Source organism: Paecilomyces variotii, assembly GCF_004022145.1.
Source record: "Paecilomyces variotii strain CBS 101075 chromosome Unknown C8Q69scaffold_1, whole genome shotgun sequence".
Taxonomy (NCBI): Eukaryota; Fungi; Ascomycota; class Eurotiomycetes; order Eurotiales; family Thermoascaceae; genus Paecilomyces; species Paecilomyces variotii.
Genome location: NW_021167140.1, coordinates 1,005,538 through 1,022,736, shown reverse-complemented (window position 1 = coordinate 1,022,736; position 17,199 = coordinate 1,005,538). Strand labels below are relative to the sequence as shown.

Genomic DNA, 17,199 nt, shown 5'->3' with positions numbered 1-17,199 from the left:
ATTTATTTCATTTTAGTGTCTTCTTTTTGGGAGCTTGTGGGGGAAAAAAAAGCTGCAGCTCGTAAACTATTCTTGTTGTCTTGGCTGTTGTAACTCTCGACTTCTTCTTGTCTTCCTGGTCTCTTTTTTTTCAACTGATATAAGACGAGAAAAAGAAGGAGACTGGCGAAAGGAATTCATTGATGATTCATTTCATTAACCGGCAGCTGATTTGATTTATTCAACTAACTGAGGTCGCGTGTCATCCCCACGACGTCATCTGAAAGGAAGTCTTTCCCGCCAGTCCGTTCGATCCCAAAATTCAACTTCCCACCCATCGACTTTCCCTGTCTGCACATTAATATAATCCGCCACCGCTCCGGAAGCCGTTCGTTGTCGGCGTCTCGAGAAGATGTCGAGGCGCGATGATCTCACCATCAGTGCAGATAATGCTGCGAATGGTGATACCCGACAAAAGCCGCTCGACAGCGCGATAGCTTTCAACAGCCCGCAGCCCGCACCGCCGCCAGGACAGATCCTGACTGGAAAACAAGAGCACTGTCCGTGGCATCCGATTTCCGTTCGATTTTACTTCTTAACTGACCATCAACAGACCTGAAACGCGAACTGATCAGCCGGCAGGTCAGCAGCGAGATCGCGGAGCTGAACTCCCCCACCGCCTTGCGGCGATTCGGTGCACCGTTCAAGTCGGAATTCGGAGAGATTGCTCCTGTCGACTCAGATCTACCCATCTTGCGATATATATTCGTTAACCATGTGCGGAACTTCCCGTTCCTCGACCAGGCCAGGGAGAAGGAGTTCTGGCAGGATAAGCTGCAGGTGGTGCGTCCGCCGTTCGATTGACTTGGAGCTCCGCAGCGGTCCCAGCGTGACTGACATCTATGCTAGTTCCTCGAGTCGTTCGCCAACAAGCACGTTTCCTCTTCCGAAGACCGTCTGGAGGAGACAAAACGGAGAAAGTTGGCGCGAAAATGTGAAAAGCTGATCGAGCTGATGATGGTATCGGGTATTCCGACGGCCTCGGGCTACGAAGAACGGATACGCTTTGCGGAGATGGAAGTTGTGGATCGCGGGGCCAACGAACAGGGACTGTTGGTCAATATCCCCGATGGGCACTTTATCAATGGATGGGACGTCAACGTGGCTGGTGTGAGGTCGACCTCTATCAGACGCACGGTGAGACATCATCGGCATGCGGTACGTAGGAACTGACATTGTTCGTATGAGACACTGCTGATTTCCGTAGGAATTCATCCTTAGAGTCCGTCGCGAGGGAAAGTCCGACGTCTACGTCGCAAAGAGATACGGAGATTTCGCGAAGCTACACAAGAGGTTGCGGACAGAACTGCCGGGAAAGATCCTACCGCCACTGCCCAGGAAGAACAAAACATCCACTTCTACTAGCTGGTTCAGCACCGCTGATGATGATGCCTCTTCGCTGTCCTCAATCTCAACGCAGGACCCGGGGCCGGCGGATGAGAGCTCGATCGCTGGTGCAGATGGCCGTAGCCTGGCCCCCGGAGGCCACAGCCGGTCTGCCTCTAAATCCACTATAGGGTCCAGCCTCGGATCTGCTCTGGGAAGGTCGCCGAAATCGCCTCGCGCGTCAGGAGAGCTGTCGAGAGATGATGTCGTCCTCTATAGAGAGGAACAACGGGTGTCTCTACGAGCCTTCTTGCGTACTCTGCTGCAGAATAAGCGCATAGCGGATTCGAAGGCAATGGCGGAATTTCTCACCAGAGAACCGATCAGTCTTAACGAAGAAGACCTGGTCGATATTCAGCGTCGGAAGGACGCGGATGCATTGCGGATAGAGGAGCAGAGGAGGTTCTATGAAATTGCAAGGCAGCGTGCGGCTGAACTGGACGTCTACATGGAGAGGTTCCGCAGAGATATTGTGGAGAGCAGTAAGTTCTCGTGATTCTGTTCGAGAGTGCCAGGCTAACTTTCGTAGACGGGTTGACAAGGCTGTTCTCGGAGATCCGAGAGAAAAATACGATAGCAGAGTTGAGCCCTGAGTATCAAAAATTCGCCGAATGGCTCCGTATCGAGTATGTGAAGAGCGTCACTCCGTTGATTCTGTTCTGACCATTCAATTCCAGAGTTGCTGCCACGATATATCATCTTTTCCTTGCCGAAGATAACTCCCCAGAGCTATTCGCCCAGGCAAAGAGAATTCACTCGCTCATCCCTTATACCCTGATGAAGAACGTCATCCGCATCGCAAACCCTGCGGCAGTCATGTCTGGTGTCCTGGATCTCTTCCTAGCTCAACCGTTCGGTTCACGATCGCTTTTACAGCGGATATTTGCCATGACTTTGCATGACGGCATCAAGGCTTTCCAAAAGGCGATAGATGAAATGGTAGCAAAGATCGACGACCCGGTCCTGACGCAGAAACTGAAAGCTTTCACGGATGCGGACGAACAGCTGAAGAACGAAATCCGACAGGAGGCGGCAGCGGAGGACGTGGACATAGTCGTTGCCGTTCTGAGGTCCGAGCTCATAGAACCGGCCCTCACTCCAGAACAGGTTGGCAAAGTGTTCAATTCCTATGTGGCGTGGAATCATGCCGTTGAAAATGTGAGCTAGATTGCCCTGGTATATTGATAACAATAGACTGACTGGTCAGGTCGATCTCGAGATGAAGCAGGGCGCGCAGTGGTTTGCACACCTGAAGCAATTGTTGAAACTCTATACGAGACAGCGCGACAAGGCCATGATGTTGAGCATTATTGAAGAGGTATGTTCTGCGTTTATTGGAAATGTAGTCCGAAACTAATCTCTTCTTGCAGCCGGTCACTCTTCAATTATTCCGCGACCTCTTCACAATATTTTATGAACCTCTGGTGCGCGTCTACAAATCTGCGAATGTGTACAACAGTATCACAGACTTTGCGCGTTTCGCCGATGATGCTATAGCAACTATCGAAAAGGCTCAACGGCAGGACGTCTCTGCTGACCCGAACCAGACCGTTCAGTCTTTTATCGACCTATGTGCTCGTCACCAAGATAGCTTTTACAAGTTTGTTCACGAGGTTCACATTCATGACAACGGGCTATTTGGATCCCTGATGGCATGGGTGGAAGATATCTTGGAGTTCCTTCGCAAGGGTCCTAAAGGCGGAAAGCTCGACATGAACGCTCTTTTCCGAGGAGCTATAGATGTTGGACGGATTGACAAGGAAGTTGCCATCCAAGAGATCAATTCCCTCGTCAAGTGGCAAGAGGATAGAAAGAAGTGGCACAACGACAAGACTAGACAGAAGATGGCTGCAGAAGGCACCGGCAGTGACTCTGTACCCGGAAGCGCAACCTTCCGAAGTAGTGACTTTGGCTTGGACGAGGTATGGTCATCCTCCCTACACCTTTTTATATCCAACTAACATGTCTCTAGGCTGATCTCGAAGATCTCGCCATCTCCGACGACGAGTCCGACGAATCAGACGAGAACGCAGACGATGATCTCGACCCTATTGCCGCTGAGCGGAAACGCCGAGCGAAGAAACGAGATCATCTCCGACGTGCCGCCGGCGAACCCGTCAAGCCGGAAGTGAAGGAGGTCCTGAAACTACAGGATCCATTCGTGTCGATGCTAAGAATTGTTCTTGCGGATTAAACACAGACAGCAGTCGCTGGGCGATTGCAGACGACTCTTTTCCAGCGAGTTTCCGGTTCTAGTTGGTCTTTGTGTGAGATACGATTTGACCAGATGGTCATTATGAGTATCCGTCTGTATGTTTTAAGAGCTCTTTTAGTTCCCTTGAACCTGTTGACTGTGGGAGTATCTTATCCCACTTGTGCATCATTAGAAGCCTATAGATATGTGCGCTACATGAAGGTTTTTCTGCGTTTGGGATCGAACAGTATCTTATTTCTCGAAGTGGATTATATACCACTAAAGTTCTCCCAGATTTAAATCACGATAATGACAAGGACCGTATATAAATAATACACAACGAAACCAAACCAAACCAAAAAGAAAAAGACACCTCAAACCTGCATCTCCACACTCTTCGCATGTTTCTCCACCCCACCAACCACCGAACCAGCCAACGAAGGCGACTTAGGCTCAATACCAGTAGACTCTTCGAATCCATCAACTACAAGGAACGGCTCATCGACACCTAAACCAGGAGGAGGGAAAATGTAGCATGTAGCAGTCATGACGGTGAAACTCATCGCGATCCCAACTATGAATGTGAGATTATAGAGCTTGATCCAGCCGGCGAAAGAGGGTGTTGTCCAATTATTCACGGATCCAGCGAGGCCGGCTGTTAACAACATGTTAGAATATAGTTCGACAGTAATGTGTGTGTATATATTTAATAGGGAGGCCACCTACGAAGTAATGGCCACATGCCAGCGACGAAAGCGACAGGACCGCGCCAATTAAAGCCGCGATTGTACCAGTATATGGAGGAAGGGTTACCAGTGTAGAGGTCCTTGAGCTTGAGCTTGTGACGACGAACAAGATGGTAATCTGCTAGGAGGACGCCTCTGGATGGGGGGGTGAAGATGTGGTTAGTTTATTTTATTTATCTTTATGAGTATGATGATGCTAGAGAGAGAGAGAAAGAGGAGTTTGATTGCTTACGTTAATGGAGCCATGAATACACCGAAGCCAGAGAGGACGGAGAGGAACTTTGTTGCTGTGGATAGAAGTTGCCATGGTCTATGTGTATCGTCGATTTGTTAGTGTTTGTTCTTGTTCTTTTGGAAGGTTAGAGGGAAGAAGAATAGGTCATGACGTACTGAGTGAGGATTCCTATGGCTGCCATGATGTAGCTACCGCGGACGATATTGATGTATTTTGGACATAGACCGGCCATGTCCATTCCCGTGGAGACGGAGTTTAGAACAACGGAGATCTAGGGATTCGATGTTGTCGAGTTAGTGTTCCACACTTTATGATATTCTTTTTCGGGTAAAAGGGATTCCTCACCGATAGTTGAGTCGAGACCATGCCCACTGATGCAAAGAAAACGCCTGCTCTCGATCTGGGGCTCGAGTGATAATATTCTTGGATATCCGCCAACAGATAGATTGGATTCCAGACGACATCTCCGCCTAGTATATCTTTTGCTGCGCTCGTGACGACGATTCCAATAACTGCTGTCACCGTGATGGTTATAGGAGCCGCGACAAGTTGAGACAGTGTCGGTGCGAGACGTCGATTGGCATAACGGGTCCAGTCGGACTGGCCCAGTGTTCCGGCACCCCAGGCGCCCATGATCGCCGTGATACCGTACATGACGCCCCAGCCGACGGGGATCGTGGTTGGAGTATGGTTGAACATCTCTCCGGGGCCGTGGGCATTTACTACTGCCCTGTTTGAGAGGATAGATGTCAGTCGTACATTCGATTATAGTTAGTTAGTCGGTTTGCGCAGAATGACTTACCAGATAAGGATACCAAGACATGACGCGGCAAATAGGACGAACGAAATGGCAAATGGTATCTGCAGACGTTCCGGTGGGATCAAAACCAACGGGATGAATGCTGCGTACCAGATGACCATTCCGATGAAGTCCTTGGTCAGGATGTGGGAGCTTTCAGCGAAGAAGTTCTTCATGTGTGCGAACCCTTGATGTAAAGTTAGTACTAATACTTCATCTCAAATATAGTATCGAATCATCCTGAAATATCATACCTGGGATGATGGCGCCTATGAGCACTCTTGTAGCTTGTCCTCCCCTAGTTGTGCTGTTAGACTTCTATTTTAACGCTGGGTACCGGATGTGAACAATACCAGTAGGATTGCATCCCAAACCACATGCAGGCAACGAATATTCGGATTATAACCGGAACTGTGACCGTCAGAGATGATCCTGGATGTGATGACCGCAGGAGAAACCTACAATAAGACCCGCGCATGCCCCAGGAGAACCTCGATGCGACCGTAAATCCGATATGGTGTTTCTCGCCCATCCATCCACAAGCAACAGCCAAAAGACCGGTGATGACACCACCAGCCGCCTTTGAGGTTCTATCAGTTATCCCAGTTGTATTATTGTACATACGAAGGGCTTCACACATACCGCACATCCTATTGCTTGTCGTGGACTTAGACCGAAGGCCAGTAATGTGCTGCCTGTCGACCATGCAGAAATACAAGAACCTGAAACGGTCCAGTATCCTGAAAAAAATGGACTGCATTAGCTGGTATTTCACAAATATTCACGATTTCACCGCGTGACGAACCGAAATATCCCCATATTCCCCAGGTACGACGCTCCGGCGGGATGGGGATCAGATCCCTATTACACCAAGTGGTGTTTTCATAGTAACTGTCCTCATCGATTGGGCTGGGATTTATTATTAGCCATGCACATATCTCTGATAATGAGGTGTTTATTCAACATGGGATATAACATACACAGTCAACTTGTTCTTTACTTCCTTCCAGTTGACCATGATGCCGGACTGACTATGCGCGATCACGTCGCCAGCAAGGCACAGTCAAGAGAGAGATATTAGACCGAACAAGACAGTGAAGGAAGAATGGTCGTGTCGATCGATCCAGGGTCTCTGAACTGCATATAAGGCGGACGTGCGTAGATTATCGTCGGCTTTGCCCATCTAATAGTCTGGACTCCCTTCGACTTGACCCCGGTCTCCCCTCGTTTAGCATTCAGCGGGAGCTGCAGCTCTCTCCAACGTCGGCTAAGACCGCCTCCAGGTGGGTGAGCTTAACTAGATTTTTGACGGACTTGAAGCCTCCAATGGATGGTCGGCGATGAGCTTGAATAGCAGGTTGGTTGCCAGTTGGCCGATCTGAGTGCGTGTGCTAGTGCCCATTTTAACTTGGCCGATCGATAATCCTCTTCTGGTATGGGACAGGTATTAGGCCAAGAAATGGATGCGTGTTTTCTTATTCTTGATAATGTGTTTCATAGATAGGGTTAAACTGAATACCCAAGAAGCCTCCTGATAACGACGCTCAAGGGATCCATCCATCATCAGTAGCGACCTCAGACAACTCAATGAATGAGATGGCCTCGTTGGCCACAAGCACTACTATCAGCTGGAGATTCGGGGCTGGCCAGAGAGTGTATCAAGAGTTTCGGACAGAGATCGTCTCAATTGGTGGATTGAACGTCGTGTAGATAGATAACGGTGCACGGAACTAACTAACGGCTCGTTAAGTATTTACCCCTCATTGCAGCTTTCAAGCCATCCGAGGCATTGCCAATTGGATTGTCGGGTCAAATTGGAATAATGTTCTTTTCTTTTTCTTCTTCCATGGGAATTCTGGTAGATGGGAATCCTACAGTTGTATCTTCCCCCATGTTTGTTTCTGTTTGGGTGCATTCAGCTCCGATAGCGATATACAGCGGTGGTACGCAGTAGCTATCTACTGCAACGATATCCACCTATGCTCAGGCTGGAGAAACATTGCACAGAGTCAAGGTATGCTCTTCAAGGAGATAATTCCTGGGTAAGTCTCGTGGTTTGTCTTAGATCAATCGTCGCATCATCTTCTAGGATATGTATCTTCTAGGTTGCAAAGAAAGCACTGGATCGTCTCTCCGCAGTGGGACTTGCTAAAGCCGCCACCCGAGTTTCCATAGTGACGGATGCGACAACCGGTGGGACTCTACGACTTTCTCTACTGCGCATCCATCCATCTGCTCTCTGGTAATTATTTACCGCCGTGAAATGAAATATAACATGACGAGTATTCGACACGATGTTTCGCAACAGGGGTAGTATCACTCCTCGTTCGCCTCGTGTGGTGGCGCCCTTGCGTGGCCGGTTTATCGAAGGCGAATGGCACTGCAACTGCGAGCCGCGACTCTTCGCAGCTCATTTCCAGACGAAAAACCAAGGCCCCAACCACGGGCGATGGTGTATGTAGAGCATAAGTCCACGGGGTATTGTTTTAATCATACTGACTCGAATGTTAGTCTATACATGCCAGAAACCTCAGGGTGAACGTTGCAACTTCTTCCTGTGGGACGACGATGCGAAGGTCCGCGAAGACAAGCTTAGCTTGTCGCATTCGGTATCGGAGCCGGATCAGACTCCTCAGACACCATCCAAGACAGTCAATAAGAGCGGAGGTCTGCTCACCCCGGCATCCGCGTGGAGGAGACATGATGCGCCCCGGACAAATCTAGGAACGCCATCCAAGGTTCGAAAGTCGAGAGAAATCTCGGACGATGAATATTTTAGCTGGGATGAGGGTCTTGATGACGAGGTTCAGGGCATGCTGGATCGGCCGGCTCAGCCCAAGTTCTCTCCTGAAACGCCGCGGAAGACACCACGAACGGCGCTCTTCACATCGCCTGGGAAGAAGAAGTTATCAGAGACAGCAAGCGCCAGCAGCAATGCATACTCCGATCCGTTTACTTCCTTCGCTCAGGATACTCATCTTGCGACGCCGCAATCACAAGCCCCGTCCCAGCTAGGTAGCGTTCCGCCATCGTCGATGGAGATATCCGCGACGCCCACGCCTAGCAGATATACCAATGTCCTATCTACAGACAACAATCCTGATGTTTCCGAACTAGCCACGACCACACTCGCAATCCTTGATAGCCATGATGTGGTGATGCCACGGAAGGCAAAGGAGGCCCTGGTTGAATTGCTGAATAGGCATGATCTGAGGACACGAGGCATTATTCGAGGCAGAGAAATATCGCGGCTTGCGCTTAAGAAGAAGGACGAACAGATCAAGCAGCTAAATGAGAGGATTTCAGGCTTGGAGGCTGAAAGAGAGATGAACAGAAGTGCAGTTGCCGGTTTGAAACAGCAACCGGAATGATACGTCCACTGTTCTTGAACCAGTAGACTTTTTTTTTGGCAGCGTTTTGGATTCAGCCTAGATACCCTTGCAGATGACAGTGTAAGTATTGGCGAATTTTTTTCTATTGTTCTTTGTTTATAATTTCTTCTGCCTGTTATGGTTTCAGTTTGATACAGTACTCCCGAGTGTCATCAGGTGCTGGATTGTTTTATCCAGTGCAAAAGTACGCTATTCCAATAATCATATCTCTCTCATGTATATATAAAATAAGGAGAAATGTCTACTAAACTACATATGCGTCTATACATGGCGGCAATCGGAAACAACTTTGATATTTAGGTTGAACAAGAACAATCCTTATCTTATCGTGACAATGTCACGTGGGTCCAAAAGATCTAAAAAGTAATTATTCCGCATCGGAAGAGAAGCGCTTAATGACCCCTCAATAATAGCAGCAGATCTCGAAAACTACTAACAGGAAAGCCCCAGAATTTCTCTCTATGAACTGGTACCGTTTCCGGTCTAGATTCATCCTCACCGCATAATCCTAGAGCGACTTTCTGGCCCGTCAAATGGACTCGCGCGCTGACCCGTCCAAACCTCACGAGAGCGAACTCTCCGCGATGTTTCGACCCCCCGTGAACCGCGCCATGCGCGTGCTTGACCGGTCTTTCTTTCGAAAAACAATTCCCATCTCTGCTGCGACCGTCCTCAAGACGTCAGATATTTCCCGGGTCCGGAACGAGCTGTTGCGCAGTCGTGACCTTCTTGCGGTGCCGCGACTGAATCCGATTCGTGTTGCGCAAGGGGATAATGCCGATCAGAAGAAGTGTGTTTTGCTACGGGAGGGAGTTAAGCATGATGGTGAGGATCTTCTGCCCCCGCTGGATTTGGTGGGTTAGGTAGACTGATAGATAGCCTGGCAGATCCTGCGACGTGGTCTCCGACGATAAATCAGCTGCTCGAGAAGGGAACAGTAGGCTTGGGACCTTATGACTTGGAACTGGATTATGATTACTGGACTTACTGTAGGAACAAGTGGTCGCTTTATATCCGTTTCCATGCGCTAACTTGACTAGCTGATATAATTCAATCTGTGCTTCCCGAAGACGATCTAGGAGAGATCCCGGTTGGATACACGCAGGTTGGACATGTTGGTAAGTTGCGTGTTGTTGATTTTGTTGGGAGTTTCGAAGATATGCTGACTGTTTAGCGCACCTGAATCTACGCGAACAATATCTTCCTCACAAGCATCTGATCGCGGAGATTCTGAAGGATAAGAACAAGTCGGTGCGCACGGTGATTAACAAAACGGAGGATGTCGGATCTCATAGCGTCTTCCGCACCTTCCCATTTGAATTACTGGCGGGCGACAACGACCTAAATGTCGTTGTCCACGAGCAGGACTGCGAGTTTCATTTCGACTATGCTCGGGTCTACTGGAACAGCCGTCTGGAAACGGAGCACCGAAGGCTGGTGGATAAGTTCCGGGAAGGGGATATGGTCTGCGACGTGATGGCGGGAGTTGGGCCATTTGCAGTTCCAGCAGGCAAGAAGAAGATATTCGTCTGGGCGAACGACCTCAACCCGCACGGCTACGAGGTTATGGTCGATGCCGTTAAAAGGAACAAAGTGGACAAGTTTGTGACGCCGTTCAACTTGGACGGCCGGGAATTCATCCAGAAGTCCGCAAAGGATCTTCTCGCAGAGGGACCGGTGACGGTCACTGTTGAGCCTAAGGCGAAACGACAAAAGAAGACCGAGGATGGCAAGGGTGCTGCGCCTGCTCCCGAGCCGGTCGAATATGTCCGACCTACGACTTTCGACCACTACGTGATGAACCTACCTGCCACAGCTATTGAATTTCTGGATGCATTTGTGGGCGTCTACGCAGGTCATGAGGATCAGTTTTCTCCTCACACATCGCGTTCGCTGCCCATGGTCCACGTCTACTGCTTCTCAGGCAACTCGGACAACGAGCTCGACGACCATATCGACATCTGCAAGCGGATCTCTGAGCGGATCGGCTACACCATCACTCCGGACGACAAGGTTGGCGGATCTGGCAACCAAGACGTGGAACTAGCGATCCATAACGTTCGTCTAGTCAGTCCAAACAAGCAGATGTTCTGCGCCAGCTTCCGTCTGCCCAAGGAGGTCGCGTTTAAGAAGGTATAGAAAAAAACAGCATGCACAATAAACGTACATGCGAATTGCATATACCGGGGGCGTTGCGGTGCATTTAGCATATTCCAGGCATACTATTGTATATGCGGAAGACAAAAATAAAAGTCGAGTTTGATACCCTTGTAAATGGTTGTGTAGAATATTGGTCCACTGGATCATGTATTCGGAATTTATTTCTATATGTCATCTTTTTTTTTTTATTTGAGATAAAATCACATCTCCAGCATTATTACCAACGATGCTCCTGGCACCTACTTGCATTGAAGTAGATTGATATCTAGATCATCATCTGTCGTCCCGGTTGGACGGGCCCTGCCAAGACCGAGACTCCAACCCCCAAACCTTCCTCAGAGCCTCTCGGAGGCGGAACCTCGAAACATCGCGCCATCTCCGAATCGCCGCCTCCAACTCTCTTCGAGAAAGTCGCAACTCAACTCAACTCGACTCGACTCGAATCTACTCACGCGCCTGTTCATCGAGTCCACCTGGTATTAATAATCCGGCAGCTATATCCCAAACACGCATCTTCTCTCGCGCGAAAAACCCCGCCTTTAATCTTCAGCGCAGACCATCAGTCGTTCGTTCGTCCATCGTTCAAAAGAAAAAGGAGATCGGAATAATATCCACCCCAAAATGAGCGTCAACCTCCCCCCTCCTACGCACCGCAAGCGTGTCGTTCCGCAAGGCGAGCTGGAAGCTGCGTCGACGCTGAAACTCGGTGCGGACCAGAACACGCATACGTTGTCGCTGTCGGAAGCGAGACTGGTTATTAATAAGGTGTTGGAGAATAAGAGGAGGGGTGGGAAGAAGTATGATGAGCCGGAGTAAGTGGTTCCATCACATCACATTGTGTCGTGTTGGCTTTGGGGTTTTTTCTTGTTTGGTGGGGAACTATTTTTTGCTAATTATGTTGCTTTCTTCTGGATAGGAATCTTACGAAGACGCTGGATTATCTAGAAGTGTTTTCGCGATTCAAGGATGAAGAGAACATCAAGGCCGTGGAGCGTTTGCTGAACTCGCATACGGAGTTGGAGATGTTTGAGCGGTCGCAGTTGGGTATGTTCTCGTATATTATATTACCTGTTGAGGCCAGGCTCTTACGGGGTCGGATTTGGGTATGATATATATATATATATGAAGAACAGCTGAGCTAATGATATGGGGTAACTATAGGAAGTCTGTGCTGCGACAACGCGGAAGAAGCCAAGTCGCTCATTCCCAGTCTCCAGAACAAGATCACCGATAACGAGTTGCAGGAGTTGTTGGATGAGCTGACGAAGTTGAGAAACTTTGTTGAGTAGGGGGAATAATTCTGTAGATGAGGTTTTGGCAGCTTTTAAAGAAAAGCATACATAGCATGGAGTTCAGGTGTTTCTTGGGTGGAAAAAATGAATGAAAAGAAAGAAAGATCAAAATGAATGGAGGTCAGATACCATGCATTATGATCCTGTTTATCGCAGTGTATTCTACTACATATTCCCTTTTGATGCAATATCAAGTGTCATGTCGAAGACAGATGTCGCCGTAAGGGCGCAGGCGCGGCACTTGCTTTGAGTTACGTATGTAGCATTGCTGGATGATCTCGAACATCGCAGCTGGCATATTGGCATGTGTTTGCTGCCTTGAGCGTTCGTTCAAAGGTCTTCCTCTGGATAAAAGTGGCTTGTATCAACGCTGTGGACTGCATCTGTATCCTAGATGAAGGGTGGATATAATAATCAATCAGCAATCGAGGCAATTTACCCCGTATCAGAGTAAGCTCCGGCCAACCAGTGGCGTGAGCTGGGACGCCCTCAAGATCCCACCATCTGTAATTCTGTATGTATTTTCGTATCGCCCGTGCGTCTTTGAAACTTCAGTCCTACTGTGGAGCTCTAGAAAGTGCTTCTTGTGGAAAATTATCTCTCCACATATGTATTTCCATCAACCAGTTTCACAGTGGCATCTTCATACTCTCACATACAGAGGGACGAGACAGTGATCTGGATGGGGTTCGAACCAATACAAATAACAGATCAGGTAGTCATAGTTGAAAGTTGCACCTGAACCTGTCAACTTCATGCGATTATATTCTTTCTTTTCTTTTTCTTTTCTTCTTTTTTTATACTTTTTTACTTTTTTCTGACTGCGTCATGAGGGTGGGGGATTTCCAGCTGGCATGTGAAAGATCCCTTCGGGTTTTTTTTAGCTCTGTCAGCACGGTCAATCATGCAGTTAATCTACATTGGGCGACAGTAATAATAATATAATAATAATCATAATAATCATAATAATACTCACACGGCCAGTTGCCCGACGAGGAGAAGCGAAGGCCAGCAGTTCTGGAGAACTCCACAGCGATCATCGCCAGGGCGGTGAACTGGGAGCGACCCCGGCCAATGAGGGCGAAGATATTGGGGATTGACCCCAGACGCTCGACGCCGGAGCGGGGAAAACGAACTGCCGGCTGGAGATCGGGACACGTGCGGTACGCTATGCCGCATTCGGACGGATCGACGCTATATGATTGGCTGCGAGAACAGCTTATCGCTTGTCTCTGATTGGACGGCCATTTATCGACCTTCAAGATGCCCTCTGTTCTGCTCCCTTCGAGGGTCAAGGCGGCCAGGAGATATAGCAGGAGGGCATGTCCATCGCTCGCACAGAGATCCCGATGAGTATATCTCGCATTTTCGCACGAGAAAGAGCATTCCGAGAGAGCACCGCGGCGACTGTCGCCCAACAAGCCGCAGTCCGGAGGCAGATTTCGCTGTACGTAATACTAAACGTCGACCCGCGCGGCCGGGAGGCTCCAGGCCGGAAATCCAATCAGGCGGGCGTGGCTTATCTCGTTCCTGAAGTCGGAATGCTCAGGACTGGCGGCGAGGGCGGAATCTGTTACGTTTGGAAACCAGCGGACGAGATGATCGTATGGAGAGACCCGGAAGAAGTCATGGATTCTGTTATTAATCGACGGTATATTATCGTTGTAGACGGAAGCGTTGGAGGCGTCAGGAGCAGAGGACGAGCCTCTTCTTTTTCTCTCTTTCTTTCTGCCTCTTCTCTCTCCAGGGAGGAAGGAATCGAGCGAACACGACTGAATTATATTGCCTTCAAGGACAAAGAGTGAATAGCGTCAAGAACGGTCGCGTGTCCGCTCCGCCAAGGAGGACCAGGAATGACGGAGAGATCCCACCGACATCTCATCCTGCTGCAATCACTAGGCCTAGCAGGTTCCCCAAGACCGTGAATAATAATCGGATAAGAGAAAAACCGTTGGTTTCCATTTATCGTTTCCATCAATAATAATCAGCCATCAATCAATCAATCAATCAATCAATTAACAAACCCTCCGTTCCGCCCCAGCAGGGTTCGTTATCTGGGCGCGAGATCGCTCTGCATCCCCGGTGATAAGCTGCACGGGGTTCAGTCTTGATATCAGTCCAGAGCAAAACCGTCTCGGATCCATTGGCCCATCTGGCTCCAGTTCGATAACCCCGGATAACCAAGTGCTATACCGGGAAGGTGATTCACGCACACTCGATACGTGACATAATCGCCCGTCGGATCTCCCTATCGTCAATCCCTCCTATCGTTCCCCCATATCAACATCCTGGGGGCGCCGCCATGGCCACGGTCATCACTATTCAACCGACCTCAGCCGGCCCTGCTGCTGGCCCGGTGGACACTTCGCCCACCTCTCTTCAGCAGAGCCGTGATCTCTTCCGACATCGTGCCCAGCAGATGAGTTCGGCCTCGTCCTCAGCCTCCGATTCCGCCTCTACCATTACCGCCTTGACGTCCCTCAGCAGCATCTCTCGCGGTCCGAGTCGGGATGGGGCCAGTTGTGACGCCTGTCTTCGAAGAAAGAGCCGATGCGCCATGAACGAAATGGTCAACAAATGCTACTCATGCGAGTTCCACCGTCAGGACTGCACCTTCACCTTGTCCAGCAGCAGCATCACCAGCAGTACCGCCGCCGGAGAAGCCCAATCGAGAAAGAGGAAGCTGGACGAGACGACTGCGATCGACCAGGAATCAACCAAGAGGTATGGCACGCCTCTTGCGGGAACTGACCCCGGAGGATGATCCAACATCATCATTCCCCGGTCGCATGGGAGCCCGTCCGGCAGAGTATCGCCATCAGGCAAGCTAATGGTACTGTATAGATCATCAAAGGACCGCCCGACATCTAGCGCCGAGATGCCACGACCACATTCGAGTGCAGCCTCCTTAGCGTCCCCGAGGCCATCCTATCAGTCGAACCAACATATCGGTATGACCACGGAACTCGAGCCTGCTCTCTTGGAGCATCTTCCCCTGGACCAGAACGATGAGACGCTGCTGGCCACCTCGCGGGTGCGGAAGTTCGCTGAAGATGGCGTCTTTATGCGCCTGCTTGATGTCCCGCCGTCAGCTGTCTCTCTTTCAGTCTCTGTCGACACGGTCGAGAACATGGTTGCTCCGTATGGGCCGACGTTGGTGGAGAAGTACTTCCAGCGCGTACATCCTACGTTTCCCATCCTGATCGAGGACGCCTTCCGCCAAGCATATAGGTCCAGAAGGGGCCTCTCCCCTCTCCTGCTGGCTGCAGTCTATGTGATCGCGTTGAAGTTTGTGGATCTGGGGTCAGGTTCACAGCCGGCACGACGACCGGACGCCAATCGTCTCGAAAGCACCGCGATGAAACTACTCAACGAAGCCCTCCCCCGTGCGAACACTGCCACCATGCAAGCCGGTCTACTCCTGATGCAGAGGTCGAATCTTAATACTTCTTCGCTGAACGCTCAGCTGGTAAATGCGGCGTTCGAGCTTGGTCTACACCAGGATTGCTCCAACTGGAAGATGGAAGAGAGGGAGAAGGGGCTGAGGAAGCGACTAGCCTGGGCTCTGTACCTGCAGGATAAGTGGTCATCCTTGGTTCACGGCCGGCCATCCCACATCTTCTCCGCAAACTGGACGGTTAAGGATCTGACGGAGCAGGACTTCTTGGACGCCTTTCCGGCAGTGAAGCGGGAAGACGGGTCTGCTGTTGGTCACGGTCCTCTCCTCTTCTGCCAGTTCGTGGTACTCACCTCTATCCTCTCCGATATCCTCGATAGCTTCTACACTCTCAGAGCCACCGAGATCTTTAACGCCTCGGGCATCAACCAGACACGGATTATTCTGGAGAGGGCTAAGCCGGTGCAAATCCGTCTGAAGGAGTGGTTCTCGCGTCTTCCCTCGCCGCTGAAAATGGACTCGAGCCTTGGTCTCACTGACACCATTTCCGAAGAAGCAGCCTGTAATGGCGCATTGCATCTGGCGTACTTTGCCACGGAGATCACACTGCATCGTTGCATCGTGCGCTCTCTGAAGCCAGAGACTGCCGATCCATATCTTTCACACATCTGCCGTTCCGCCGCGAAGACACGACTCATCTCCGCGATGGATTTTGTCAACCGTCTTCGACCGGCACACTTCAAATCGTTTTGGCCTGCGGCTTCTCGAACCAACTTCGCCCTCATCGGATCTTTTGGCGTTCTCCTCGAGGTCACCGCTCCCACGAAGGAGGAAGCGGAATTTTACAGCACCAGACTTGCCGAATACCGCTGGACATTGAGTGTTAGCAGCAAGAATGCAGGGTTCCTGCACTTTGCCGTGGAGAGCCTCGATGTCGCACGGGGCTTAGTCAAGAACGTCCCTGAGAAGCCCGGTATTGAGGAGCTGATGGCCAACTCCGCCAAGACGGCCATCCAACACCGTAATTCCCAGCGTGATGGGACTATGTCCGATGCACAGGCTGCTCTCGACGGGGATCGTGGGGGCTCCGCATCCGTCGTTTCGGGCCTAGCATCTCCAGCAACCTCTGTATCGGACGAGGACGATATGCATGATTCGTACGTATGAGGTCGCTTTACGAACTGCATGTCCGTTTATGTTTTTTTTTTTTCCTTTTTTTTATGAGCATCCGGGTTGTTCCATGAGTTCACACGATATGATACCTCTTCTTTTGTCGTTATTGCAAGCGTCGAGTCTCTTGGTTATACCTTTCTTCCTTTTGGATTGCATCGACCGATAGTGGGCTCCGCATCCTGAACACACTGTTATGTTACTAAGTCATAATCGTTTCTCTGTTACATGGGACGGAATCTGTGTACATACTTTATGATTCGTTTCTTGCATTTTTGTGTGAGGAAAGGCACCCTGGCTGCTTTGCGTCCCGTACGCCACTCAACGAGTATCCTCATATCGATGGAATGAACAGCATTATATTGCTTATATTGCCTCATATTCTTTCT

At 50.0% G+C, this 17,199-nt stretch overlaps 6 protein-coding genes across 6 annotated transcripts; 5 read left to right on the top strand and 1 right to left on the bottom strand.

Moving 5' to 3' along the window:
* Window positions 1-83: 83 nt before the first annotated feature.
* Window positions 84-3,806, top strand: C8Q69DRAFT_13020 (PX domain protein). Its single transcript, XM_028625296.1, has 9 exons — window positions 84-539; window positions 593-822; window positions 889-1,197; window positions 1,247-1,907; window positions 1,955-2,051; window positions 2,103-2,583; window positions 2,633-2,743; window positions 2,796-3,347; window positions 3,398-3,806. The coding sequence occupies exons 1-9, from the start codon at window positions 392-394 to the stop codon at window positions 3,617-3,619; spliced, it is 2,811 nt and encodes a 936-aa protein (XP_028488806.1). The 5' UTR covers window positions 84-391; the 3' UTR covers window positions 3,620-3,806.
* A 187-nt stretch (window positions 3,807-3,993) lies between these two features.
* C8Q69DRAFT_502697 (NCS1 nucleoside transporter family protein) lies at window positions 3,994-6,417 on the bottom strand (the record flags this gene model as incomplete). The annotated part of the gene is made up of 12 exons (XM_028632417.1): window positions 3,994-4,274; window positions 4,346-4,500; window positions 4,598-4,675; window positions 4,756-4,871; window positions 4,946-5,330; window positions 5,403-5,586; window positions 5,654-5,697; window positions 5,753-5,810; window positions 5,862-5,979; window positions 6,042-6,139; window positions 6,205-6,308; window positions 6,380-6,417. The coding sequence occupies 12 exons, from the start codon at window positions 6,415-6,417 to the stop codon at window positions 3,994-3,996; spliced, it is 1,659 nt and encodes a 552-aa protein (XP_028488805.1).
* A 1,276-nt stretch (window positions 6,418-7,693) lies between these two features.
* On the top strand, window positions 7,694-8,770 carry C8Q69DRAFT_502696 (hypothetical protein; the record flags this gene model as incomplete). Its single annotated transcript, XM_028632416.1, has 2 exons — window positions 7,694-7,853; window positions 7,911-8,770. 2 exons carry the CDS (start codon window positions 7,694-7,696, stop codon window positions 8,768-8,770), a joined length of 1,020 nt encoding a protein of 339 aa, XP_028488804.1.
* Window positions 8,771-9,124: 354 nt separating this feature from the next.
* Window positions 9,125-11,106, top strand: C8Q69DRAFT_489484 (guanine methyltransferase Trm5). Its single transcript, XM_028632108.1, has 4 exons — window positions 9,125-9,616; window positions 9,679-9,780; window positions 9,832-9,909; window positions 9,966-11,106. The coding sequence occupies exons 1-4, from the start codon at window positions 9,325-9,327 to the stop codon at window positions 10,928-10,930; spliced, it is 1,437 nt and encodes a 478-aa protein (XP_028488803.1). The 5' UTR covers window positions 9,125-9,324; the 3' UTR covers window positions 10,931-11,106.
* A 466-nt stretch (window positions 11,107-11,572) lies between these two features.
* On the top strand, window positions 11,573-12,240 carry C8Q69DRAFT_502694 (hypothetical protein; the record flags this gene model as incomplete). Its single annotated transcript, XM_028632415.1, has 3 exons — window positions 11,573-11,763; window positions 11,868-11,995; window positions 12,113-12,240. The coding sequence occupies 3 exons, from the start codon at window positions 11,573-11,575 to the stop codon at window positions 12,238-12,240; spliced, it is 447 nt and encodes a 148-aa protein (XP_028488802.1).
* A 2,057-nt stretch (window positions 12,241-14,297) lies between these two features.
* On the top strand, window positions 14,298-16,921 carry C8Q69DRAFT_12976 (fungal-specific transcription factor domain-containing protein). Its single transcript, XM_028625293.1, has 2 exons — window positions 14,298-14,967; window positions 15,088-16,921. The coding sequence occupies exons 1-2, from the start codon at window positions 14,546-14,548 to the stop codon at window positions 16,805-16,807; spliced, it is 2,142 nt and encodes a 713-aa protein (XP_028488801.1). The 5' UTR covers window positions 14,298-14,545; the 3' UTR covers window positions 16,808-16,921.
* Window positions 16,922-17,199: the final 278 nt, after the last annotated feature.

What these genes read in the sequence shown, in the direction of transcription:
- C8Q69DRAFT_489484 (XM_028632108.1), top strand. Translation starts at nt 9,325, where the DNA reads ATGGACTCGCGCGCTGACCCGTCCAAACCTCACGAGAGCGAACTCTCC. An exon ending in TTATGATTACTGGACTTACT is followed by an intron (nt 9,781 to 9,831) that starts GTAGGAACAAGT and finishes TAACTTGACTAG; the next exon opens with CTGATATAATTCAATCTGTG. An exon ending in CACGCAGGTTGGACATGTTG is followed by an intron (nt 9,910 to 9,965) that starts GTAAGTTGCGTG and finishes CTGACTGTTTAG; the next exon opens with CGCACCTGAATCTACGCGAA.
- C8Q69DRAFT_13020 (XM_028625296.1), top strand. Translation starts at nt 392, where the DNA reads ATGTCGAGGCGCGATGATCTCACCATCAGTGCAGATAATGCTGCGAAT. An exon ending in TGAGACATCATCGGCATGCG is followed by an intron (nt 1,198 to 1,246) that starts GTACGTAGGAAC and finishes TGATTTCCGTAG; the next exon opens with GAATTCATCCTTAGAGTCCG. An exon ending in CAGAGATATTGTGGAGAGCA is followed by an intron (nt 1,908 to 1,954) that starts GTAAGTTCTCGT and finishes TAACTTTCGTAG; the next exon opens with ACGGGTTGACAAGGCTGTTC.
- C8Q69DRAFT_12976 (XM_028625293.1), top strand. Translation starts at nt 14,546, where the DNA reads ATGGCCACGGTCATCACTATTCAACCGACCTCAGCCGGCCCTGCTGCT. An exon ending in GACCAGGAATCAACCAAGAG is followed by an intron (nt 14,968 to 15,087) that starts GTATGGCACGCC and finishes GGTACTGTATAG; the next exon opens with ATCATCAAAGGACCGCCCGA.